Raw genomic sequence first — 27,785 nt, forward strand, 5'->3', positions numbered from 1 at the left:
TCAGCCATACCTACCATTATGACCACTGAGGCAGGTGAATAACATTCGTTATGATGCCTGTTAGTTGGGGTCTGATACAGTGGGCAGCAATTGAATGTTTTATTATGTAAGTTCATGTTTTAGAAGCATTAAACTGGACAAGTGAAAGGAGTTAAGAGAACTGAACAAGGCCCATGCCTGACCTGATCAGAGCGTTTCCAAAACGGCTGCTCTTGTAGGATGTTTCTGCCTTTAGAGGTCAGTATCTATCAAAATAGGTCCAGTAAAGGAATAGTGGAGAAGCAGTGGTCCTGTTCACTAGTGAAGCACAGCCTGCCTGTTAGTGGTGGCTCTAGTGGAAAGTTGTCAGAAAACAGTTTGTCACAGTTTGTTGATATGAGGGGGAAAAAAAGCCAGAAAATACACATTAGTCAGGTGGTCATAATGTAATGGCTGATTGTCTCTCTGGTCTGTTACTGAGGATCCCACTTTAGTTGATGTTTAAGCACATGGGTTCAACAGTATGAATAATGTTATTGATCCTGAATGCTCCACGAGGGAAACGGTGACACTGCTTGATGAACAACTACTTTTCAATATTTCATCTCTGTGCTGAGATCATTTGTATTCAAAACATAACCGTGCAACCTATTCAATTCACATGTCATTCTACAAGTTGTAATTTCATCACATTTCATATTTGGTTCCACCTCTGCCACAGCTGGTACTTCTTTTTTTTGTGTGCATTTGTACAAACTGTTTGTTTTGGTTCGATGCTTTTCTGTAGGCATCTCCTCTTTTGAGTTTTACACAGACTCCACAAACCTTTAGTGTTTCTGCATGTCGGTGAAGTATTCACTCTTTGTTGTGCACCTTGGGCTTGTGTGGGATTTTACTTGCAAAAACCTGCAGGTGTTTTGAGGAGGGGCACTCACCTTGCACTGAACCCTCATGCCTTTCTCACTCAGACAGCAGCCAGCTAGTCATTCTTCTTGTTGGATATTTTAGTGTTTCTCCCAGAAAACGAACAAAGCTAACAAACACTGAGCGGTGACGGCGAGTTTGTGATGAGAGAGCACCCGGCAGAAGTTTATGAGGCCTTATTTCCTTTTATTTCATTTCTCTTTTCTGGTGTCTTCCTTTTGGGAAGATCGAGTAGTTTCCTCTTCAATGTACTGTCTGTGGTTGATACGACACATCCAAGGGTCATTTTCATTGTAAATATAAGAGAGCATGAGCTGCATGTCGGTTCTCTTGATTCTCCTTTCAGTCCATTGTTTCACTCTTAACACTCAGTGGTGTCCACACAAGTTATTGTCATTTGTACAGATAGTGCAGATTTTACGAATTCAGAACCACTTATGTTTCTAGGCTTACCCATAAAGGCTTTTGGAAAAGTCAACCTAATTGTATTTTATTTTGTATTTTCTAACTTGTAAGAAAAATAAATCAATAATGGGAGGTTTGTTCAGAATATGTAATGCATTTAATTGAAACTGAATAAATATTAAAACATGTAGTTTCGCAATGGATGGGTTTTCATTTTTGTTGTCATTGTCAATTGATCTATCCAGAAAATATCACAGCATTTCATAATGGGTTTCCTTACTTTTTTCCCACAATTTGTCTCTGATGTTAAACATTTCAGGGTTTGTGTTCTTGCAGAATTACTATTGCAACAACACATCATCAGTAGGGTAAAACTAACCTGTCTCACGACGGTCTCACGATTGTTGCTTATCTGACAGATGAGTATTTTTTCATGTAGGTTGTGTTTATTTTGATGGTGAAGGCATGGTAAACAACCTCAGTCAATATCATGACAGATTTACCATAAAATTGTAATATTTATTTGTACCTCGGTATGTGTGTTCAGTTCACTTGTAAGTAAAAATACTTTTCTTTTTTAAAGTCAGGATAGATTGTTTAACTATTTCAACATTTATCATGCAATGAAAGTTATTTTTGATTTTTTTTTTTTCCTTTGAATGTAAAGTGTTGGTAAGTCTTCATAGCCTGTGATTGTTTTACATTTAAGTCTATTTTTTAATATATGAGTTCTTCTACTATGTGATGAAGGGTCACGACTGTGCCCTGCCTTCACCCTGCTGGGATTCACTCCTGCACCCATGAAACGAAGCTGCAGAAAGGTTTAGTACAGAGGTGTTAAACATAAGGCCCATGTGCCTCATGGGGCCCCAGTCCAGCCTGCCAAACCAAGGAAATTGTAAAATGTGAAAGAAAACATTGAAGGTCCCCCCCCCCCCCCCCCCCATTCTTAAGAGTAGCTAATGTCATGCAAGACAAAGAGATGAGATGAGTTAAGACGTCAGTGATGCCGATATATTCTACCATGACAAAGAAAAACTTTACATTTTAAGTTTAAAGGTTAAACTTTGCAGGTCTGGCCCACTCAGGATGAAACGTGGCTCCTGAACTGAAGTGTTCGACACCCCTGGTTTAGAAGATCAATACATTCTTCAATTTTACAGTCGCCCAGACAGAAGAGTAGGCTTGAAATGTCTTTCCCCTCGTCCCCTGATTTTTTTTTTTTTTCCTGGAGTTCTTTGGTGCAAACATATATACACTGTCTTCTGTCATGTCAAATTATTTTATTAACACAAGGCATCCTGCTCTGATCAATTCAAATGTTTTTTTTCATAAACCTATTCAACCATCTTAAACATAAAGATGACATTTTCCATAAAGACTCGAATTAGAGGAAATAGTTCATTAATGTCTCACAGTAAGGCTGTAACTGCTGTGTGACCTGCGCTGTGATCTGGAGGACTTTAGGGCCGTGAAGGCGGCCTCTACATTCCTGTGCATTTAAATAGCAGAGTCTTTATTGTGGCGATGAGAGCAGCACACCTTTCCACATCAGGAAGGAGGAAGACGCTCCCCGCACCACGGCCCCAGCCGCAGCCGCAGCCGCGCTCCCTGCACCGCAGCCCGGGTGAAGTGAGTGGGAGGCGCCGCTCTGCTCCCCGCCTCCGCCGCTCCTCCGTCCATCCTGTCCGGGACCCCCAGCGCGGTGGGATGAGTTTTCTCGGCTTGAAGCGGAGTTTTAAGAGAAAAGACAGCCAGCAGTGAGTAGGAGAGGGATCCTGCCGGTCCCGGTCCCGGTCCTGTCCGTGCTTGTCTGTTTCGGTTCTCAGAGGAGTCGCGTGCTGAGTGGATGTGACCCCGCGGTGGCAGCGCGTGGGCAGGTCCGGACCCTCCGAGCCGGGTCACGTGCCCCTGGACAAAGTTACTCACTTTAAATCTGCGTTTAGAAAACCTCCTGCAGAAACAGGGAGCAGGTCTGGTTTTTGTGGAGTCTTTTATTTCCTGCCTGCAGCCTGTCAGACAGCATTACACCTCTGGCGTGGTTTTGTCGGGACATCACACGAACGAGCTGTTTGTTTCAGGACGAACTGCGTTCACTACAGATTTTGATTTAAATGAATACATAATGTTGACCTTATGCTTCTTAAACCACGCCAGATTAATATAAAACAACAACACACTTTTCAACAATTAAAAAAAAAAAATCGTGTTTTTACGTGTTTCATTGGCCACGTCGAGGTTTTTGGTTGCATTTCAACAACATCTGATTGCATTGCCAGTAAAAGGCATTCGGTTTATTATACCAGAATCACACTCAAACACTTCTCTCGTTCTGGTGAGGAAATGTGAATGTGAAAACTTCTCTGTAGAAATATTAAACTTACTTAAACAAGTTCAGTTCAAAAGGTTTGAGTGTTAACTCAAATTGTAGCTGCACTTTTAGTGACTTATGTGTCTAAATACAGCAAACTGGATTATATAGTGTTGTTTGCATTTCATTTTGACTGGGATTCTGCGCAGTACTTCAAGAAAACAGTGATAAAAGTAAAAGTACACAAAATACAGCTTTTTTACAGTAATACAGTAATACAATACAGTAATTTATGATTTATTGTTTCAACTCTTGAGTTTTTACTCAAAACTGGGCACAATATGCTATATGAATGTACAATTATAAGTATGAGGATTGCTTCAGTTCTATGCACCTTGCTCAAATTTAATTTTTACTTATTTCCCTTCACAAGAAATAGAAACAATAGCAAATAAGTCCTTAGTTCTAAAATCAAGGTGAGTCCTTTCATACAATGAGTTGTTAATATGTTTTCATTTGAGAAATCATTCAATGCCTAAATTGGGCAAATTCCCAAATGTCAAGAAAAAATTTCCAAAACATTTCAAGGATTTTTTTTTTTTTTTTTTTTAGTAATATGCATCTATTATATTTGGGTTTCCCCTCTCTTCCCCTTTTAAATAATCTTATCAGGATCCGTGCGATTTGTCAAGTGACCTTTTTGGAAGAGCTTAACTTTTGTCTGCCTACAGGCTAATGAATCTGTACCGACTAAAGTAATGTATGAGCTGCAACAACCATAACTTTGACTTGTAGTAGTATTTGTTGACAGTGCATAGCTTATTTTGTAAACTCAGAAGGTTCTATGGTGCTTCTGTGTTTACACTTCGATGTACCTGCTCCTTTAGTTGAAGCCAGCAGAACAAACCAGCTGGCTCTGAGTCTTTTGTTCGTGCTGACATATGTTCCTTTGCTGGTATTTTCTCCGTATAATTATTAGATAAGTCATCAGCTCCAAAGTGAAGATAATCACAGCATGTTAAAGCTTGTTTGGCTTGTTATTTTCCTTCAGCAGGAAGATCCCTCATGAATTCACAGGCCTTTTTTTGGCGCTTGAATCAATTTGATTTGGAACAATGAATGCTGGACTTGTCAGTCCTCTCAGGGTCCTCAGACCAGCAGCGTCACATCTGATCCCATTGTCTCACCATCATGAGAGACGTTCTTATGTTGGCTCCAAGCTGACCTCTGTCCTCTTCACAGAGATGCTGGGCAAGCAAGTGACGCCCCCAAGAGTCCGGATTCCCCGAGCCGGTACGTTTACATTGTGCTCTGTGTTTGTTTGTTTGTTTGCTTCATAAAAGCGCGTCAAAGAATAGAGAGAACTCAGTGCAGGTCGGAGTGCCCAGGACATGCATCGTAGTCTTTTCTTTTCCTCCTGTGACCAAGACTGTAAGACTTTTTCTTGTCCTGTCCCTCAGGCTGTCAGTCATAAACAGCCCAGACCTGGATCCAGTCATCACAAACTTCAAGTGAGTGTCTTTCAATTCAAAGTGAAATATTAAAAAAAAAAAAAAAAAAAAAAAATCTACAATATCCTCCTGACAAACTTTCAGTTGATTTAATTGTGCAATGTTTAAACTGCTGATGCATAAACTTTGCATCAATACACAGTTCCACGTAGGTTTGATCTCATAGGAGTTTTTCCTCAATAGGGTCGAGTTGATAAAATCTTCAGAAATCCAAAAAAGCTTTCTCAAAAAAATGCGTAGCTAGGGAGTGTCCACACATATCAGTGCTCACATTTCTATGGCTTTCCTGATCAAGTTGCTCCCACAATGACTGACCTTTCAGTGGATTTTCATCCCTTGAGATTATCCTCTTTTCTCTAAACAGTCTCAATTTTGTCCCTCGGTTTCAGGTTACAGCTCCCAGGCAGTGAAGATACTCTGGGTTCAACAAATCCATCGAATGGGTAAGACCAGGCAGAATAAAACGCAACACAACACAACGTAACATAACATAATTTGTGCTACTGTGTAATTAATGTCGTGTAAGTTAACCTCATGTCAGTCAGTTAATATCATACAAAAAAACAGCAACAGATAGTGTCATTGAGCATAACTTCAGCTCCAGATACACAACACAGATTATCCTGTAAAGCGGGATATCAGCTTTGTGAGGGGACCTCAGGGTTAACCCTGAGCTTTTAAACAGTAGCCAGCTTTAATCAAAGTATGTTACCAGGTTAGCCAAATGAACATCCTGCTCCTCAGAGCGAGATTTTAAGTTGTTGAAGAGAATCAGACAAGTATTGCATCTGTGCTATCAGTTATTCATAAAGATACTTTTTTCCCAGCTTATATGATATAATGAATCTGCTTCCAAAGTGAACCTTATTTTTAATTTTTAACACTACTTGAGTAGTGGCTTCATCTCGAAGTTGTAACCCACGTGATTTCATATTTCCCAAAACAAACCCCGAACAGCTGTCATGTGCATTTCATGAATCTTGGGGACGGTAGAGGTTCTTACCGGTGTTCACCTCAGACGTGACTTCCAATTCAGATGGAGCTTTTTGGCTGACTGACAGCTCTGAGACTCTTTGGTTTACTGCACAATTTCATGCATTTTTACAGATTATGAAATTATGAGCTTTGCATTTTACAGGCTAACCAAAGATTATCACCCACCCACCTAAAGATGACCCCTCCAGCTTAAAGCAAAGATGAAAAAAGTCACTGCTGCAAAAAAACTACATCAAAACTAATTCCTTTCTCAATAGCCTTTTTGTATATTTAAAGTGTGTGATTTAGTGAATCCAACTTGCTGTCCAAACTGCTTGTTTTTGCCTGCTAGATCAGTATTTGCTATATAATAATGCACTTACCATCAAACCAGCCATGAATTTTACTAGATTTGTTGTCTTTCCACAGTTGGTTGTGTTGTTTGAATTCACATCGAAAGCTCTATAAAGAATGAAGCGTATTCTTGTGTGCGATAATTTAAAGAAGTTAGTGTTGTATTGTGCGTAACAGCCTTCAGATGTTTCAGGTCTGCTGGTTTTCACTGACGACTGTAGAAAGTTTTCCATTGCCTCCCTGGTGTGTCAGATCAGTTCTCACCACCTTAAACCCATGACCCAGTGGTCTGGTCTCCTCACATTCAGATGAAAGCAACTATAAAAACATGTTTCTACTCTCTGAAGTTAAATGGATTTCCCCTCATGTGTCTGTGGTTGACCAAACTGCTTTGCTCCAGTGACTTTGTTTGTAGGGGAGATAAATTTGCCGTATGTGATGAGCACACAGGCATGGTCACATGAGTTTTATCTGTCTTGATGTCGGCGGAGACACAAACTATCTGTATACGTCTGCTTCGGAGCACAGCTACTTTACATTTGATGTTTGTGTCTGCTTTTATGGGGGGTAAATTATTTCTGTTGCTACCATGAGACTTTATAACATTGATACTGACTCAAGGGAACTATTGAACTTTTGACAATTTGGTAGCTCTGAGGAGAAAACACGTTCACATTTCTGCGTTTAAGAAAAGTAAATGACTTTCAGGTTGTTCTGCTACAAATTTTCATTTGATGATTTAAATATGTCTGCTGATGATCATACAATTTCATCTTAGAAAATAAGTCAGTATGGATATTCCCAAATGTAGAAGAACAAAAATGCTGTTTAAAAACAGTAGCAATAATCTTTTTTGTTTGTTTGTTTGTTTGTTTGTTTGTTTGTTTGTTTGTTTTTGGCCCCTTCCTCATTAAACCTAACAGGAATTCTGAATATTACTTGGGAGTTTTTGAGCTGTTGGATCAGTTCTCCAGAGAGAGTCAATTAATTGTCATTCAGACTTCAAAGCACAAAAGAAGGAAGTTGATGAAAAGCTGAAAAGATACCTTACAACCTAAAACCTGGCTGCGAAACAAACAGGAAGAAGGTGTGAAGTTAACAGTCTGAAGTGAAACAAAAATATCCCGGAGGAAGCTTTGCTGCTGGCCATTTTTCAAAAGCATGAATTATCTTCACATGTGTCCAACTGTGTTACTTCACATCGTTTCCGTTCTCGTGGGAGAAAAACAATCATGCTTCGTCAGTACGATGCAGCTGAACTAAAGCCTGACTGTAGCTCGACCCTCGAATAAATGTAGTGTAGCTCTCGCTAACGTTAGCACTTACTGCTGGCTTCACAGTCATGTGCCGTGCCTCAGTGCACGCTGTGAGAATGACTTATGATGAACGTCACATCTTTCATTATTGCCAATATTGAGTTTAAACGCTCATATGAGATGACAGTCACATCAGTCCTCTCTGATGACTCCTGATGGTGTTTTTCCACTCTCCAGCTCACACACAAACACACACACACACACACACACACACACACACACACACACACACACGCAGTCGTGTAACTGTATGACAGTCTGCTGTATATAGTGATCTGGGGCTGTAGCTTGTGGCACTGTGCCCACATTACACTCATGGATTCAATTCAGTCTTGCTGTGCATCTCGAGGCTGCGCTGAAGTGCAGCATCTATAGTCTCCATTTCTGAGCTCTCTGCAGTGTTCAGGCTCTGCCTCTGCAGCACACCGGCCCGGCAGTGATCCCTGCAGCATAACAGCGCGTTGTATTCGCATCTTTTAATCCTTTTGTTCACTCAGAAAATTGATATTGTTTTAATTGATTGTCGCATATTGCCAGTCCTCTGTGTCGCCCTTTCTGATTTAACTCTGAGTACTTTCACGTTTTAATGAATTGAAGGCGGTGAGTTGTAGATCATTTTAGCACCTCCGCTGATATAGCACCATAAGGTGGATAAATGGGACACAGCTTTTGTGTGTGTGTGTGTGTGTGTGTGTGTGTGTGTGTGTGTGTGTGTGTGTGTGTGTGTGTGTGTGTGTGTCAGCTAGACATTGCATTCTCCTCTCATGTGTGATAGTCATCCCAATCTTATTAAGGGCTGCTGTTGCTGCTGCATCCTAACCCTCCCTCTTCTCATTCTCCCTCCCTTCCTTTCCTCTCTCACTAACTCACTCATTCATTCGTCCCTCTCTCTCTCTCTCTCTCTCTCTTGCCCTCCCTCCCTCTCTCTCTTGCTCTCTCTTTTACCAGACTGCCCTTTTGCTGCCTCTCTTCTTCTTGTTTCTGCTGCTACCGAGAGAGACAGACCATTATACTGCACTACTGGGGAGGCCTCAGGCTTGCATCCACTTCTGCAAATTCCCTTTCTCCTCTGTCTCTTTTTCTGTCTTACCTTCTCACACACACGAACACTTTGCCAGATGAAAATGTCAGGAGAGGAAGAGACTCTATCAAACGGGTAAGACACTGGCTTCATGTTGTCATGACGTGTGTTTTTACACATAGATGATTTGTTCTCGTTTCCTCTACTTTGTTGTCGTCGTCATGTCGGGGGGGGGGGGGGGGGGGGGGGGGGTGGGGGTAAATGTGTTTTGGGTGTAAGACTCAGACATGTGGACAAACTTGCTCAGTTTGTAGTCACAGTTCAATGCAGTGAGCCATTTGAAGATTTTAAACCGGCTGTAGTGCATGTGATGAAAGCCCTGTGAACCACATCCGATAACCTAATGCTTCGTCACTGTTGCACCGGGTGGTTTCACTTGCAGGAGTGTGTTCAAGAGCAATCGCTGCATGCAAAAGCTTTGTGTGTGCGTGTGTGCGTGCGTGCGTGCGTGCGTGCGTGCGTGTGTGCGTGCGTGCATTTGTCTGATAGTGATCATTGTGCAAGTTACCCTCTGGAGAAATTAAGACAGAATTTCTGACTTGCTGACTTGAAACTCAATTAAATTATCAGGAGAATGTGAGCTGAGCACATCCTGAGCCAAACAAACTCTCCCTGTTGTGGTGGTTATCAGGCCTTTTCTTGCATTCACACAATTGCCATTTGTTCCTCCCATTTAAAACACACAGGATTATATTATGGGATAATGAATGACAGCTTCCTCTTTTTCTTTTCAGTATCCTCGGGCTTCACATTGTATGAGGTGTAAATTTGAGAAAACCTTGTTTTCCTGTCAGCCAAGACCAGTTCAGTTGGTTTGCAACTTCTAGGAAATGAAAAAACCTTGTGATTGTTATGATTTACTAACCTGACAGCAGAGAAGTACTTCTGATGAGATTTCAATTTAGATCCTAGCAGGACCTTGAAATTGTGAAAACATTTGGTCAAGATCTGCTTTGTTTTTCACTGTGATTCGATTTTAAGCTGCTTTAAGTGTTTTTCATCCGACAGATCAAAATTTAGGGCAAAATTCAGCAGCATTAAACACTTATTCAGATTTATTATGGCAACAAGAGGCAACAGGTGATTTTAGTCAAACGTATGGTTTAAGATTTGGAAATTGAAATGTTTAGGACCATAACTTAGTGGAAGAGATCAGGTTAAATGTGGTTTTTGGCTAAGTTGCATTCAGTATCAACAGTGCTTTGTACAAGAGGTTAGGGGAAGATCGCTGGACTGAATGTAATGGCTGAAGATTTGTTTGGTATAAGGACTGAAAGTTAAAACCAGCCTTGATTTACAGTAGGTGTTTGCACTTCACTCCTCCAGGGAGAAAACAGTTACGCCACTGGAGAGAAAGCTCTGGTTAGACTGGTTTTATAGAGGTGACGTCCACTGGAGAAAGACATGTGACTCTCCAGCATTATCACTTGTTATTTAAAATATTAATTGCTCACGTCACCCTTGATAATATTAATGACTTTAAGCTGCAATATTATTTCCAGATGAAACGCAGATTATCTGTTAGAAACATTGGCTTATCATTCCATGCAGTATTCTAATATCACTACTTGATGACAGTAAACAAACTGCGAGCGCAACTCGACTTTTTAAAAGTGGAAACCCTAAACTCACGATGATTAAAGAGTTGTTAGTTTCTGTAGCTTCAGTTGTCTCTGTCCTGTTTTTAAGAAGCTCAGCTTACTGCTGATCATATGGTAACACAGCAGTCACCCGCATGTCATTAGGTGGAGAAGCACAAGTGTGTGTGTGCTGCTTTGGCATGGGGGTGGCGTGTATGCGATGAGTTTAAAGTCCTTGTGTGTTTCCAATGGACAGGAATGTAAAGTGTATTAGTCACTGCTGTTACACACATTAGTCGTAGTTATGTTTGCACAGTTTCTGCTATTCTGTGGTATTATTCTGTGCCTGCACAATGTTTGCTGCTGGCATCCTGCAGTTTGAGTATTAGAGGCCATTCTGACTGCCAGTGGTGTGACAGCTATTAAATGCAAATGAAAAGCACTGGGTTTGCTCAAGCAATCAATACAGAGCAATAAAGAGCTCCAGGCACATAGAAATAACACTCCTTTTTGATAAACACATCATGTGCCATGTTTTGATGAAATATTTTCCTGTAGAAATCCCATTAGAAATGTTGTTAGCGTAACAGATGAGTTATAATGTATTGAGAAAAATGACACTGTTTAATGCTGTGGAACGTCCTCAGAACGCTCCTGTCAGCCACTCGATCTGTTTTCTGCTCATTAAGCCACCTGTTGTCTTTGTCTCATGCCGAGGGCAGCTTCAGGTGGAGGAATTAACATGAAAATTATTGTGATCAGAGATGGACAAGCCTTGTGATGGAAGAATAGTGATTCTCCGCCCTGATCGGAGCTCAGTTTGGCCTCATTTTGGCCTCACGTGAGGCTCATGTGCACCATGTCCTGAATACAGAGCGACAGTGTCAGAGTGTCGTCAGCCATTCAGAGCATCTGCACTTCATGCACAGATCCTGTTCAGAAATTATCCTGGAGCCTGTTTCTTTTTTCTTGAGAAATGTTTTCAGCTATGTGACGTCTGTAAATGACATTACTGAACAAAGGTTTCCCCAGCTTATTGAAAATGTCAAGAAACAGAAATTACCTAAAAGTATGATTGAGAGCTGATGTATTTTGCTTTAACACGTTTTAACCACAGTTTCAATCCTACTTGATGTATGTTATGTGTGAAATTATCTAAAAAGAGAGGTCGATGTTATGAAATATTGGCATTTTTAAGAGGCACTGTGGCTGTATTTTTCATTATTTAGAAGCTGAAAAGAATAACACAAATAAAGAGGCGACTTTTTTACTTATTTGTAATAAATCTAATACATATGAATGTTTCATTTACAATAAATCATGGGAAACATTTGCTTTCCAATTGTATTATATCTTTTTGAGTTCCACCTGTACAGCTGTCTGACCTTTTAGTGTAAATTACGCTCAGTCATCGAAGCTAACCTTTTGATCAGGAGCAGATGTTACTGTGAAACCTCCTCCTTGGATAATGTCTTTTCTGCTTATTTTAATTCACCTTCCTTGTTTGTTTTGGTTGTGCAGGTGCTCACAGTCCAGCCTGTCGCTGTCTCTGGAGGACTGCATGGCTGCTCTGGATCTGTTCCACAGGAACGACTTTGAGGGGGCGCTGGCCCGCCTCCGATCCAAGTAAGAGTACAACCGGCATCGCACGCTACCACAGCTGCTGTCCTCACCTGACTCTGTGCTTTAAAAAAAACAAGAAAAAAGAATCAAAGCCCTTAAAAGGCTTGACGTCTGAGACATTAGAGCGAGGCGAACTGCATGATGGTCGTGTCGGACTACAGGAATAAGCATCAAAATGAGGATGTATTGGTTTTGGTGGGGTGGTGGTGTTGGGGGCGGGGTGGGATGGGGGGCTGTTGTCAAGCAGAGTACTCAAATTCTTTACTTACTAATTAAAAAATATACTTTTGTTCTGGTCTGTGTATCAATACAAGTTCCTGATGAAAATACTCAATACTTTTTTTTTCTTTTTTTACTTTTTGTGGATTTTTCAGCAGTATTAAAGCTTTTTTATGTTGTTACACTCACATGTCCATTCACACACACAAGCGCGCGCATGCACGCTGTCACAGTCTGGAACGTTGTGCGCATTCTCGCTCTAACTTCATGTTAATATCAAAAGTAAATTTTTAACTTGAACGAAAGATGATATCGTGCACACTTGTGTGCTCATTGTAACAAAATAAACACTGCCTACGATGCTGTGATTTACCAGCTTAATCATTTGCAAAGGCTCAGATCTTCACCAGCACTGTCAAAGGTGTAATTTTTGCAACAGCTCATATTTTAAAAAAGAAACCACAAAAAAAAAACTGCATTGATCCTTTCAGAGTGTATCTCACACTGTCTCAGTGCAGCTGTTCTCTTTTTTTTTTGTCCTTCATATATTTGTGTTTAAATAGGAGTAACAGCTACAAAAATTTTCAGCAAAGTAAAAATGTGAAATTTGAAAAATCTACTCAATGCAGCAACAGATCTCTGCTCACATGTGAGTTTTTTTCTGTGTCCCATTTAGCACTGAGGCTGTGAGGAGCTTTCTTTAGCTTTCAGGCCAACACCTGGCTGTGCTGACACTCCCACCAAGCTGCTCCCACTGCTGCAGACTTCTGTCACTTGGCCTTCTAATATACTCAGGCTCATCTAAACTACTTCTGTTGATTTGACGTTTTGTCATGTAGCACGGTTAATTAAACCTGATGCCTGTTTCTTGAGAGAAGATTTTTTGAAGAAGAGAAAGGATTTGTGTGTAAGATACAATTTAACTGCACTGTGGTGCAGTGGTTAGCATTCTTCCTCCATGGTGAGAGAGTTGTGGGTTCGGACACAGACGAAGCCTGGCTTTTCTTCCACAGTACAAAAACATGCATGTGAAGTGAATTAGTGACTATAAATTGCTTTTTGAAGTGAATGTGAGTGTGTGTGTGTGGTCGTCCAGCTCTCTGTTCGCCCTGTGACGGACTGGTGACCTGTCCAGGCAGGCGCATGGTTAGCTGCAATGGGCCTGATAGCTGCACAGAGCAGTATAAAACATGGAAGGAAACAAAAAAGAAAAACAGCTTTACATGTTTACGCCACAGTTTAATCTACCTTCAGTTGGTGATTTAAAATTATGCCAAATTTTATACAGTGTTTACTTTTTTTAATGCATCAACAAGATTTGTTTGGTGATTGGCAGTACCAGTACACCTGTGATAATGGAGATATGATGCCTGGCATTGTTTTGTTGGTGGCTTTCAAAAGTTTGTCGGACATCTTTTCATCAAGAGTTTGATTCCAGCCGTGCGGACATTGCCGTTGTTCTATTTTGAAAACATTTTTTAAATCTCTTAAGCATCTTTAAGTTTCCAGTTTGTCACACAGTTGAGGAGGAAATTGAGGTTTGAGTGACTGTGTAAGAGCGAGCTGATATTTTACGTAAGGCAGCTCTCATAACATGAACTCCTTCTCCAGATTCACACTTCTGCCTCGAGCTGTGTACACCAACACGGCGTCATCAAGTTTCTTCATTGTCCCCTACTTATAATCTGCTCCATTATCACTCCCTTTATCACACTGATGCTATTCTTCCCCCGTCTGTCTCCTGTGTCTTGGGCAGTGGACCACTCCTATGGCCCAGTTTAGGCTGTTCACAGATGGATTTACAGAACAACACATAAGGAGCTCCCTGTCAGCCAGCATTCTGTTTGACTGACGGGATTTATTCAGATTTAACAGGTCAGGTACATTTTTAAAGATATTCAGTTGAATGTCGGGGACATAAAACATAATGTGCTTCACCGTTTGAATTAAAATTTATCAAATATTTCACCCTGGAGGGAAACAGGCTTAATTTATTCTGTGAAGACCTCAAGCTGCTGCCAGCTGAGGCCTGACAGTCTGTCAGCGCAGTCGGTGTCCTGATCTGTCATGTTAGAAATCTCTTTACCTTCGAGATGAGTATGATTTGTTGGAGCTTTTTTGACTCCAGATGCTCAAACTTCCAGGTGCCAGTGTGAGTTGAGAGCACTAATTACTGCGTCACTGTGCAGCCCTATAAGGCAAGAGTCCTTGACTTTTCTTTTTCAGGTAAACTTTAAAAACTGCAAGGCTGTACTGTGCAACAATTTATTCTACTAAAGCTAATTATACCTATTGCAGATCAAAGGACTGAAGTAACATTAACAGTACACTAGGTAGCTGTAACATCACATAACACTGAAGAAGAATCATTTTCCAAAAACAGCTCAAAGTTATTAATCCAACACATGAGCATTTTACATACTGATGCTAGAACATAGATATTGTTAATCCGGGTTTTCAATTTTGAAAGCTTTATACTAAGTTGCTGAGTGTAACACAGTTAAAGGCACAAAGGAGGGAAAGGTTTGTGAGAAAACCACTTAAACACACTGGGACAAAGATTACTGAAGTGTATGCTGTAAAGCAAGAAGCTGAGCACATGTCTGAGCAGTAGGCAAAGTGAGGCTCGAGCAACAGAAAGATACCACAGGAAGTGACGATCGCAAAGCTACCGATCCTATAAAGGGACATTGCAATAACATTTCTTTGTGATTTTGGACCGGTCATATAGCTTCTGTCATGTTAAGTGACTAATTTTAGTGCTTTTAGATCACATTTTCTAGTTTGTATCTTGTGAATAGCTCTCTTAAAAAAAACTGCACTGTTAACATGAAATTTAGTTTTTACACTAATCAAGACTTAACCTCATGTGACTTAACCTAATTTAAAAAGATAGACAACATGTGAAATGTGTCAGTGATTTATTTGTTTGAATAATTCAGTGTGTCCTGTAATGTCGCTCCTGTAAAACTGTGCTTAGCAGCAGATGCTAATGTGAAGATCTGTGTAACCAGTCAGACTTTTCCGATCAGAGGTTTTGTCAGCTGAGCTGTTTATTGGGTGAAGTGGCGCTATCACTTTACCAACTCAAGCGGTGTTGCGTAAGTCTTCTGCTGCTGTATTGTTGCGTTTAGACATTTGAGACACAAAGCTGCAGAGTCATTTGCAACGTGAACACTGCTTAGTATTCAGTCATGTGCCTTCAATTTTTTTTTTTCCCCCGTTTTGTTTCTTGATCTGCCTTCAAATCCCCGAGCTATCCAGCAGCAGGCTTGGCTGTATTTGCCAGCTCTCTGTTCAAACATGCAGTGACGCCAAGCTCAGCCTTAACAGAGCAATCTAACACTGCCGTCGTGCCCCATTCCTTTCACCTCCTGCAGAAAGGGGCATGCCGATGTTTGCAGATAGGAAGTGCACTACAGCAGCTGACGGAGTTGTGGTGATACTGCTGTTCTGTGCTTCAAGCAGAACTGATAAATAAAATATTATTTTTAATTTCAATACTTAATCATTTGATATTTACAACGCAGACGTGCTTTTATTAAATGATTATAATCTAAACCAGAGAGAACTGCTGCCATTTGGGCAGCTCAGAGTGAAGTGGTGCTCTCGACATGACAGCACTTCCTGGTTACTGCGTGTATGTGCACGTGTACAAGAACTGTGTAGAAGGTGTGTCAACACACAGCATTTCTTTCCCCTAAAATGGTAAAGAAACTCTTCACTCGTGTGAGGGAAGCTGAGGTGAAAATATGTTTCGAACTGACATCATCATGAGAGGAGCGACGGTCTTACTTAGATCGAGTGTGAAGAAGACTGATGTGAAAATTTAGGAAATTGTTTTAATCCCAACTTCTTTTATCACAGCTAAATACTTGGAAATGTATCTCACAGTGTCATCTCTGAAGTTTTCTCTTCCCGCGTTTGGCTGCTGTCCCACATCATGTTATCATTATTAACGTAAAGTTGTCATGTTAATGATGAGAGAGGAGCAATGTATGAAAAAAATAATTAAAGACAAATTCTGGGGGATTCACAAATGATGTGCTGTTTGCAAACAACTAGGATCATATTTTCTAAAGGGGCTGGCTGATGAGGTCTGAACCCCCATCATTCCCTTGATTTCCTCTTAGATATGCATATTTAAATCTTCATATGTTTATTTCTTTTTATTGTGCCCATTACTGTTTGTTCTGTCCAGTGTTGCAATGGCATTGAGGCTTAAGACCTTTAAAGTTTGGAGGCCTGTTTACATGCGCAGAAAATCAGCTTGAAGCAAATCAATTGTACGTGACTGTGCAAAAAGTCTCCTTCAACGTCAGAGTATCACATCACAGTGGCTCGTCACATGAGCCAATTTATGATGGAGCGTCAGTCATGCAGACCGACCACATTCCTCTCGACACGCCTCCTCAAAACCATTGTACTCTGATCCTGGATGTGCATTTTTGTTTGTACTTATGGGCTGTGGGTACAGTATGGAGGAAAATACAGAACGCGTCACCGTATCGAAGTCATGAACAGTGACTGTTGTGGGGCAGCTTATTAAAGATATTGTCGAAATTATTCTTTGTCATCTCATTTCTGCTGAATAATTAGCTGTGATAATTGTTTAAAACAGGTACAACAAGTTTTCATTTTTAAAACTAGTTCAGCCAGTATGGCTACTCTAAAAGTATACGTGGAACTAACATCTTAAGTGATCTTTATCAGATTAAAACCGGTAGAAGCACAGCTCTAGAAGTAGAGGGTGTGTGACATGGTTTACCAACAAGAACAGATATAAATAGACACTGTTTGCTTTTTTTTTTTTTTAATTGTTGTAATGTGGTAATGTCAGTCTTCCTGTTTTTTAAGGGGATCTATGTGTTAATTAATCTATGCTCACCTTCGCTCATTGCATAAAGTATCTCCTTGTTTTTAAAAGGGTTTTTATTTTTATGTGAACCGAAGCCACTTTGTCTTCATGAAATATTACTTACACCCTCTTTCAATGCGAATCTGTCTGAGCTGTGTAACTGAAACAAAACATTTCATTTTTTCTGTTTTCTTCTATTCACAGAGCCAAAGACAGCATGTACCATGCACTGACCTACGCCACCATTTTAGAAATGCAGGCCATGATGACCTTTGACCCCGATCACATCTTGGCTGCAGGAAACACCATGAAGGAGGCACAAGCCATCTGTCAGCGGTGAGACTCCAGCACCTTTAGTTCCTGCCCAGTAGAGTCAGCAGCAGAAGTTCGTTTTATCTCTTGAGGCTTTGTGCACGATGAGATGTGTCACGGTTGCAAATTCAGCGTTTCAGCAGAAAAGAGAACTGATAGTGAAGCTGTTGAGCACTGGGATCTGTCCAATGTAATATCTAGGCTTTTAGAGATGCCTTAAATTTCTAAGTAAAGGATTTGTATTTTGGCACAGTTAAAGGAAAACCTCTAAGATCTCAGGAAGTCAAGGCTTGTGAAGAGTTTCAATATCTTGTAAACAAGGAGAGATATGACTATTTAGAGATTTAGAAGTGAGTAAGAAAATGTTTAAACTCAAAGGGAGCCAACTGAAAGCAACGATGACTTGTGTGATATGTTCAGCTCTTGTACTGTGCCCTGGGATATTATTACGTTGAGTGTGTAGAAGTTAGAGTGCTTACCCATGCAGGCTCAGGGAGAACATGCAAAACCTCTAAGACAGGCCCAAAGGCAGACTTGATGTGCATCAGGAGTACTTATCACTACACCACTGTGCAGCCCCTGATGAGCTCATATCAATGTATTTTGGTATATATTGGTATGATTTGTCAATTTGTTATGTTTTTAATAAAGAAAAGGGAATTACTTGCAGTTAACCTTCTTTTGCTGTGGTGATGCAGTTATTTGATTTTAGTCCCACAGCAGATACTCTGCTCCGTCTGCAGATCTCGACATTCAGATGCAACGTGTGTTATGAGCACTGCGTCCACTTAGTGACATCCTGTTGAAACTATAGCGCATGCTGAGACTATCCCAGCTCATCGCTACAAGAAATGTCACAACTGCCTGTCAAATTTTGTCACGAAGCGTCTGCTCAAACCAATCCCGACTCAGAGCTGGATCAACAATGCACCTCATCCGTCCAGCTTGTGAGTTGGGAACATTGGCTCAGCAGTGAAAAGTCATAAATCTGGGGTTGATTTTAGATTGTTTTGCAATAATAATCTCATGTTTACAACCAATAAACAACAGCTCCTTTTCAATTAAGTTAAATAGAAGATGAATAAATATAGTTTAAACTCGCCTTTTTAATTGTTGTGTTTATCTACTGAACACACCCTGTGTTTTTATATAACAGGGATAAAAAAAAAACTATTGCTACACAGCACGACACAAGAAACATAAAATCCAGCTAAGACAAATAAAGGCTAACTATTATTTGAGGTCATACCTTGATAAATTTTCGAGTGCAAACAAGAAAATTAATGTAAAATCGACATGTTTTTTCACAGTAACTTTATCCTGCAGCAGTGCGTCATCCTGTCTTTACTGGCATGAGGCTGAGTCACTGACCAGAAAAGCTCTGTAGGAACAAAAACACGAACAAACCAGTGAACGTTTTCATCTGCTGATGGTTTGGTGTCCTCTGTCATTTCCACCAGGCACCGCAAGAAGTCAAGCTTCTCAAAAACCTTTACAGAAGGTCAGTACCGTCAAGTCAATGTAAGCAGCCTGATGCTTTCAGCTCTCAGACTTTCTGACTGATGACAAATATAATTTTCACCTCAGAGGAGCTCCATGCTGAGGTTTGCTATGCTGAATGTCTCCTGCAGAGGGCAGCACTCACCTTCCTTCAGGTCAGAGCAGCAACAGACAATCTCACACTGTTTAAATTCATCCTTATACTTATTACTGGATCTCATCTCTCCTCAGGATGAAAACATGATCAGTTTCATCAAAGGAGGGATCAAAGTGAGGAACAGCTATCAGACGTACAAGTAAGAATCTTTTCAATATCTGTTTGACGTTTGTTTTTTCCTTTAAAAAAAAATTCACACTTTTAATGTGTTTCTTATATCTGTGTTGTCGTTGTCATTGTTGTTATTGTTTTTTTTTTTGTTTTTTTTTGTTTTTTGCTATCCTTTCAGAGAGCTTCACACTGTTCTCCAGTCTGCTGGATACACTCACAGTGACAACCATGGCCATTTTGAAGGTGGTGTTAAATTGGGAGTGGGAGCATTCAATCTGGTAAGTAAGAAGTTTGAATAGTAATATATAAATCTAGGACTCCAAATACAAATACTGTCACAAAAACTGTCAACAACTTTCAGGCAGAGGACCTTTGACGTTAGTGAGTTCATTAACATGTTGAATATTCTGGGGATGAGTCATACAGAACTGAAGAGCACAGTTTAAAAATCTAATTTAAAGTAAATAGACTACCACTTGTTGGTCCTTAAAACTGTGTGTTCTCATTCCTTCAGAATTCGAGATTGAGGTTACAGAAGGTTTATTCTCACAAAAAAAACGGAAAAACCAGGAAATGCAAGTTCACCTCACCAGCTTAACTCAAATGAAGCAATATGAACTGCACTTCGAAAAGGAAATGAAATAAAACAGAGCCAATATCATTTATATTTATACAAACCAAATTTTGGTCAGGTGCCTTTCCTTTCCGCTGATAGATTCTGTTAGAATTACCATTTGGCCTCTTCTTAATCAAATGTAGCTACTTGCTTGCCTGTTCATAAAGAAAAACGTGTACAGATAGAGCAGCAGGTGACATAGCGTAAGAGTCTCCATATGCAATCAAGCATGCAGTTTTCTGCTTAGTGCATTTCCTGTTACACGACAATGTTGCACTCAGATTTTCAGGGTCGTTTTTGCTTACAAGTATAAATCTATTAGTTCAAAATTGTGAAATTTTGTTCACTGCCTTTAAATCCTATTGTTTGTCCTCTTCCTGCAGATGATTTCCATGTTGCCCACGCGGACACTGAAGTTACTGGAGTTCGTTGGCTTCTCTGGAAATAAGGTGCGTTCTCCCTAGATGTGAGGCTGAGGGCCACTTAGAGAAGTTTACACTTAGAGATGCATTTCTTTGCTCTATGTGTTGCATTCCCCTCTCTAATATAACTTTGAGAATTGTGTGGATAATTAATAATGTGACTGCAGAGAAGCTGGTTTAGTACTTTGTTGTTAAATCAGGCTGTGATTTGTAGTGAAACTCATCGAAAGACTACTGAGTTGACTGAAACAAAACTAACATTGAGTGGGTGATTTATGATTTTGTCCTTTCTCGACTGGGGTTACAGCGTGGTTACTTGTGGTATTAGTCACAGTGAGATTATGCCTTCTGCATGTACTGCAAATTCATCTGCTAGTTTTCTAGTTGATTCAGAAAAGCCTATATGCATGTATTATTCACACCTTGTGTCAAGGGATATAGCACTGTAATCAGCTTTGCATATCTGCTCAGACCGAATGAAGGTAATCTGCAGACATGCAGTCGCTGTCTGTCCTCCAGCACACCCTGACTGATCACAGAACAATGATACAAACATCAGCAGTGTCCCCTGTGTGTGAGTGTGTTGGTTTTTATGTGGATTGACCAAGAAATCCACCACATAAATTGACTTTGGATTCTGTGTGTTAGTTTGTGCTTGTGTGTGCTTGCAGGCATATGGGTGGAGACCTAAATCTTAGAAAACTACAGGAACTGAATCATTGAACCCTTGAAATATGGACGTCCTCGTGTTTCAGTCATTGTATTTTTATCTATAGGTATGTGTTAGTGACAGGCCACAGTTAAGGGTTATCAGGTTTAGCAGAGTTATCAGATTGAGGCAAAATGCATCTTTCCTTTTTGTCTGTGTTTTTGTATCACTGAGCTTGTCTTGGCTTTGTTCTACATTTTGCTTTGTGTGTGTGCTTGCTCATTTATGCAGGAGTTTGGTCTCCAGCAGCTTCAGGAGGGATCTTCAGAAAGCACATTTAGGTCCTTCTTATGTAACATGCTACTGCTCTGTTATCACACATTCATGAGCTTCATTCTAGGTGAGCAATGGAAAAAAACACACACAATTCTGCAACTGCAAACATCCAGAAAGACTGATGCAAATCTGAGACGATTTTCTTTTGATTGTGTGTCACAGGAACTGGAGAAGGAGATGTTGACGATGCAGAGAAACTGCTTCAGCCTTACCTGAAAAAATATCCAAAGGTTTGGCAAAATGAGAAGCAAAATTCTCTTTTTGAGTTTTCTTCGTAAGTGCCTAAACTTACTGCTTTGTATTTGTTTCCAGGGATCAATCTTTTTGTTTTTTGCTGGTCGAATAGAAGAGATTAAAGGCAACTTGGATGCAGTGAGTAATTTCCTCATGATCCACACTTTTATCTCATATATTCAACTCACTGTGTGTACATATTATGAGTAAAATACTGTCAGTAATGTAGTCTTGTGTTTGTGTGTGTGTGTGTGTGTGTGTGTGTGTGTGCGTGTGCGTGTGCGTGTGCGTGTGCGTGTGCCTGTCTCTGTCAGGCTATCAAGCGTTTTGAGGAGTGCTGTGAGGCGCAGCAGCAGTGGAAGCAGTTCCATCACATGTGCTACTGGGAACTGATGTGGTGCTTCACGTACAAGAGGCACTGGAAGATGGCCTACTTCTACGCTGACCTCCTCAGCAAGGAGAACGCTTGGTCCAAGGTGTGATTCAAATGTGTGCTGGCTATGCGGCAAATGCAATTCAAAATTTATTCAAGTCCTGAGAAAAGAGGCCAAAAACCTATGACAAGTTTTTAAAACGGGTAGTAATACAGTAATCCTCTCTGATCCTGATGAATCCAAGTTTCTTTTGAGATCTCAGACTTGTCTTTAGGAGTGACTTCACGAATCAGTAAACCTTTGTTAAAAAAAGAAAAACAGAACAAAAAAAAACACTGCCCTTCTTTCTTCTGAAAGATGTATTCATTAATTGCACTCATTTAAATAAACTGATGTTATAAAATGTTTTTCGTGGCCTCGTGAAATCCTAAGACAAAGTTGCTGCTGTGTTTGTCTTAGTGGTATGTTTCTTTTTCTGTCCCCGTCTCATCTGTAAAAAGAAAGTGCAGAATGCAATAGTAACCACATTTTTTCCTTCCTCAGGCTACTTATGCATATATGAAAGCTGCCTACCTCAGCATGCTGACTAAGGATGACTGCCTAACCTTCGGGGAGACTGAACTCACTCTTTTCAGGTACAAACCAAGATGCTACTGGAATTGCTCATCACACTCAAACTGAAACAGAGATGATTATGCAACTGCAACAGTTATATAATGATATTGAAATGACATCTTCAGGGGAAAACTGTCCTTGGTCAATAAGACGAACCTTACTCGAGAGGTTATATCATTTTCAGTCAGAGGGCAATGTTATAATTTCCTTTGTTTTGTTTTTGCATTATTTGTTATTTGTGGCTCAAAGTTACACAGATGTTTAGACATGATGCACACAAATATGGGGTGCTCATCCCAGAAATACATTCATCTTCCATAGTGTTTTCGTCCAACTTACGGCTACAGAAGGACATGGCCAACCATTGGTCACATGACCTACAAGGTAGTTTTCAAATAATATTGCATTAATAGATTTACAGGTGATGATCATTTGAAGCACATATAACCATGTGTCAGTCAAAATATCACCAAATTCCTGAGTTCAAGTCGAGGTAAGACATACATAATGCCATGCTGATTAAAATTATAGACGTACAAATTTCATTTTTGCTAAACTAGCTACTATGCATCTCATAAACTCTTGAGGTGGAAGTCCCAGATCACAATTTAACCCACACCAAAGGGAAAATTTCTGATGCCCTCACAATGATCAAAGTTACCCATTCCTGTGATACGCCCAATACATCACAGAGCAGGCAAAGAGAAACAGTCTCCCATACTCACATTCACAACAGTAATCAATTTTGAAGTATCGTTTTTTTTTCTGCACGTTGTGGTTTTGTACTGTGGGAGGAAATCAGATTACCTGGGGAACACCAGATTTGAAACACGGATGTTCTCTCTGTGAGGTGTTAACTGCTGCACTCACAAGCTATTTTCCTTTGCAAATAGCACATTGACATGTTTTTAATAGAAAAAGAAATGGTGTAAATTGATTTTTTTTTAATTAACTTTCGGTGCTTTGTGTTTGTTCTGTATTATATTTCAGGCAGGTCCCAGGTCTGAAGCAGAAAATAGCAGGAAAATCACTACCCACTGAGAAGTTTGCAATCAGGAAAGCTCGCCGCTACTTTGCAGAAAACCCCATTCCTCTTCCTGCTCCCCCACTGGTCAGTTGATAGATGGGCTGCTGCCTGCTATGTTGCATTTCAAAAACTTTTATTAGCTATTTTTTTCCGCTCGTGCTCTGCAAACTAGTGTCAAGAGATTTCCACCCACCAGCCAGGGGCTTCACTATGTTTATAGGTTCAGCTAATGACTGCAAGATAGGACCACATTGAAAGCAGCAACCCTCAGCTCAGTGAACTGATGTCCACTGGTTTTCTCACTTGCTGTGTGTCCCAAATATCATATTTTGATTAAAACCAGAAAGACTTGACATTAACAGTGGCTACATCATGTCATATAACAAGAGTGTCATCCTGGTTGGTCAGAAAGTGCAAAGTCATGACCTCTCCTGAGTCACATTAAAATGTCTGACTTTGTTCCTTGAGGCTGCAGCACTTCTGAAAGGATAAAGTCTATGTGGATTTCAAAAACTTTGTCATATGAAACAATCGTTGATTCTGCTTCATCAAAAAAAAAGTTTTGATTAATGGCTTTGGATGAATTGTGTGTTTGCTTAGGAGATGATGTACATCTGGAACGGCTACACAGTCATTGGAAAACACAAAGACCTGACTGAAGGCATGCTGAAAACTCTGGATGAAGCGCAAGCTAAACTTGAAAGCATCCCAAGTATGAAAAGCAATGAACTACTCTACTTTCACAAAAATTACATGAGTGGTATATAATAGAATGTTTTTTTCTTCTTGAATCAAAACTTTTGTATGTTTGGTGAAGTTTAAATTTGAATATCATGTAAAATAAAACAGTAATCCTTAAAACCATTTGTTAGACTTACAGCTCACGTCATCTGTGTGGTTTTGTCTGTTTCTAACAGGAACAGAGTTCTCCATCGATGATCAGTGTTTGCTGAGCCTCTTGAAGGGACTGTGTCTCAAACACCTGGGACACCAAGAGGAAGCAGAGCACTACTTCACCCTGGTTCTCTGCAAGTAAGCCTTCTCCAGTAATACATGCAGCTGTGTACAGAACACTACAGAGACAGACACAGAGTAAAACAGGCATCTTTTCTTTCAGGGATGCCAAACAAGCAGCTCTTTAACCATAGCTGACCTACATATGATGACAGTATAAACTGTACTGTAAAAATAATTACAGATTTTATGTTTGTGCTTTACATGTGAATAATAATTAAAACTAAAACACCAATTGGAAGTAACTGCAATTCCTAATTTCTCCACTGTGGGTCACACTCTTTTCAGTAAGCAACAAAACACTGAAGCAGGAGTCAAGAACTATATCAACATGAAATCCAGACTGTGAGGATGCCTTTGTGAAAGAAACTGAAAGCTGCTGCAGTTGTGCAGCCTGAAATGCAAAAACTGCTTCATTAAGTCTGAAGGGAAACACCTCAACAGAGAAAACTGTACATTTATGTTGTAAAGCGAAATTTCAGGCTGCTTGGGATATGTTTTGGTTATAAACAAATGAAAAAATCCAGATTGATTCAAGATCAAACATAAACACTGCAGTGCTGGCTGCTTGCACTATCTGTGAATTTGAGTGTTTTTGTTATGCACACAATGACAGAACACTCAGTCACTAAAGTTAAAGAGTGTATTTGTTCACACTGAATGACTTGTGCCACCATGTTTTGCTCTGGCCTACAGTGAGACTCAGATCAAGTATGACCACTATCTGGTTCCTAATGCCCTCCTAGAGCATGGTCTACTTTGTCTGGAGCAGGGCCGAAGAGATGAAGCCATCAAACTGTTAGAAACAGCAAAGTAAGTCTTTCAACCAGCAAAATAAATTCAAGTTGGTCTGCTCTCCCTTGTTGTCAGTCACTTTGAAATTTAAGAACATAGACCGTTTATTGTACATGCTGCAAAACCTCAAGCCGTCACTTTTTAGAATTGTATTTTAAATTACATGTTAGTTCATTTATTGATCTTTGTAGCTTCAGATCATTTTAAGTCAAATTTGTAAATTAAGATAGCTGTTTTTTTCTCCATTTCAGTGTACACCATTTTGTTGTTTTAGTTTAATTTTTTTGTTCCAGTATGATTTTGAATGAATTTTCTTGTTTTGTTCCAGGCAAAATTACAAAAACTACTCAATGGAGTCACGGACACACTTCCGTATTCAGGCTGCTCTTCAAAAGGCCAAGGGCACCGGGGAGAATGGCATTCACGTACCCTCCAGCCCATAACAGACAGAGGAGGGCACACTTGGACAGAGACAGCTTTCTGCAGTCCCACAATGCAAACCTCAGAACAGACATGCCCCGCCTGTCTGGCTGGGTGTTTTTTCTTTCTTTCTTTTTTTTCGTCAAGTATTGGGGAAGAGGGAGGCTTTATTTGTCTCTAGTGTGCCAACCTTGTGGGCTCCTGCAACTTACTGTGGCCTTGACTGGTCTAAGCGGATTTGCTCTGCCTCTTCCAGAGATATGTTACAAAAAAAAAAATCTTCACTTGTGGTTTAAAATAGAGACTAATAGAAAAATGTGCCTATATTTATGAAATGTTGCTTTTAGCAGGCTTATTTGTCTTGCACTACTAGAGTAGAAAAAACAAGGTCAGATTTGGGTCGTCTATACTTCAGATTATCTACACTATATCTGAATAAAAATGGGCCGGGTCCCAGGATGCACTGAAGTTGGACACGATCAAGCTGGAGTACCATACATCCTTCATCCGAATGACTGACACTAAATCCACTCAGCCAGCAACACCATTTGACCTTGTTGGTTCAAAACCTCCCCACTATTTGGTGAATTGACACAAGAGGGTATTGCTTTTCCTTTTCTTACACATACAGGATGATATATTCATTTCCTTTTTTTCTTTCAATTAAACACCAAGTGCCAGATGACAAAGAAACCGTAAAAGGCCCACATAACATCTCTTTTCACTAAAGTGCTTATTTACAGGCTGTATGGATTCAAAGGATTAATTAGAACATTATGATGAATGGGGTACAATGATACAAGCACACAACATTACAGATGATTGGCATTAACACTAAGGTGTTGACATACTCTATACAAAATTGAATGAATTAGAAAGCAATACTGAACTGTGGAGTTTCCTCTTTACACAATATGATTGAATCTGTGGGATTGTTAGAGTGTGTGAGCATTTAATTGCGTATTTTACTCTTTTTTTGTCTTTCCATAAAATGTATTGAAACAATGAAAAACCTTTATTTTAATGGAACACTTTTATCCTGTGTCTTTCTGAAAAATGATCACATCTGAAATCCTGATGTGTGTACATTTACATTATGAGGCTTTTGCACACCGCTTTGTAAAAACCAGCCATTGAAACAAACTCTCCAGAGGATAAAGAAAAAAAAGACTGTAAAACTTGCCATGGGAGTTGTTCTTTACATTTATATACTGCAAATGGCACCTTTTACACAAATTGTCCTGTTTTAAGAGGACAGATGAATGTGTCTTTTAGAAAGGCAGACTTCCTCCTTTTTTCCTACTGGTGTGTGGGACAGGCTCCAGAAGCACTTGAGCCTAAACAAACAGGCTATTCACAATGACCAGTGAGAGGATGCGTGCTGATTTGCCTGCTGCATGTTTAGTAGTTGAAGGAGCTCTGACCCATTACAACCACTACAATCTTCCTGTTTCAAAAACAGCCTCCTCTGCTCTTGTATTCAGGCTACATCCCTAAAAATACCAGTAGAAATACCTAAATTTATGTTTTCTGTTCTGAATCAAATAAAGATGTAGGACCACCTGTAATAAAAGCAATGTTTAAGTAATTGGAAAGACTGTGCACCTGCAACAGGGAATTCAGCACCTACAAACTCAGATGGTGTCTCATGTTTGAATTAGAGCACTACTGATTTATTCATGATTAGAGTTAGCTTTGGGAATCAAGATGATGAGTAAGAGCCAGTTGCTTTTTCTTTCTTTCTTTGTTTTTTATGGTGTAGGAAATAGTCTTATTCTAACAGCAGTTGCTTCCCTGAAAATTCCAGTCACAAAAACAGTTTGCTTTATAATAATCAAGCTAATGTTTCTTTTTAGCTTTTAGTTTAACACATGTACCCAGAAAATATTCTAACCAAATTCAGTGGCATTTGCAATGTTTACAATCTGCGTATGATCCTGGGCATGGCTACCACTGAACAGTATGACATTCTTGTACATACTGAATGTTTCTGTTGTAATTTAAGATGAAATGATGAAAAGCAACTAAGTATTCCACTTTTGTGTTGTCTTTTTTGTGTGTTGACTT

At 39.9% G+C, this 27,785-nt stretch overlaps 1 protein-coding gene across 1 annotated transcript; it reads left to right on the top strand.

Annotated features, from left to right (window-relative positions):
* The first annotated feature begins 2,850 nt into the window (after positions 1–2,850).
* Positions 2,851–27,754, top strand: ttc39a (tetratricopeptide repeat domain 39A). The gene is made up of 21 exons (XM_030082941.1): positions 2,851–3,068; positions 4,862–4,912; positions 5,080–5,130; positions 5,520–5,573; positions 11,958–12,062; positions 17,341–17,472; positions 18,909–18,949; positions 19,036–19,103; positions 19,180–19,244; positions 19,395–19,494; positions 20,216–20,281; positions 21,195–21,303; positions 21,402–21,469; positions 21,552–21,611; positions 21,788–21,949; positions 22,391–22,482; positions 23,453–23,573; positions 24,090–24,201; positions 24,407–24,521; positions 25,200–25,316; positions 25,627–27,754. Exons 1-21 carry the CDS (start codon positions 3,019–3,021, stop codon positions 25,739–25,741), a joined length of 1,854 nt encoding a protein of 617 aa, XP_029938801.1. The 5' UTR covers positions 2,851–3,018; the 3' UTR covers positions 25,742–27,754.
* The last annotated feature ends 31 nt before the right edge of the window (positions 27,755–27,785 follow it).

The sequence above is a fragment of the Salarias fasciatus genome, chromosome 23 (genome assembly GCF_902148845.1).
Source record: "Salarias fasciatus chromosome 23, fSalaFa1.1, whole genome shotgun sequence".
Classification (NCBI taxonomy): domain Eukaryota; kingdom Metazoa; phylum Chordata; class Actinopteri; order Blenniiformes; family Blenniidae; genus Salarias; species Salarias fasciatus.

Coding starts and splice junctions, on each gene's coding strand:
- ttc39a (XM_030082941.1), top strand. CDS start 3,019: ATGAGTTTTCTCGGCTTGAAGCGGAGTTTTAAGAGAAAAGACAGCCAG. Junction 21,304..21,401: donor ATTCATGAGCTTCATTCTAG/GTGAGCAATGGA, acceptor TGTGTGTCACAG/GAACTGGAGAAGGAGATGTT. Junction 21,470..21,551: donor ACCTGAAAAAATATCCAAAG/GTTTGGCAAAAT, acceptor ATTTGTTTCCAG/GGATCAATCTTTTTGTTTTT.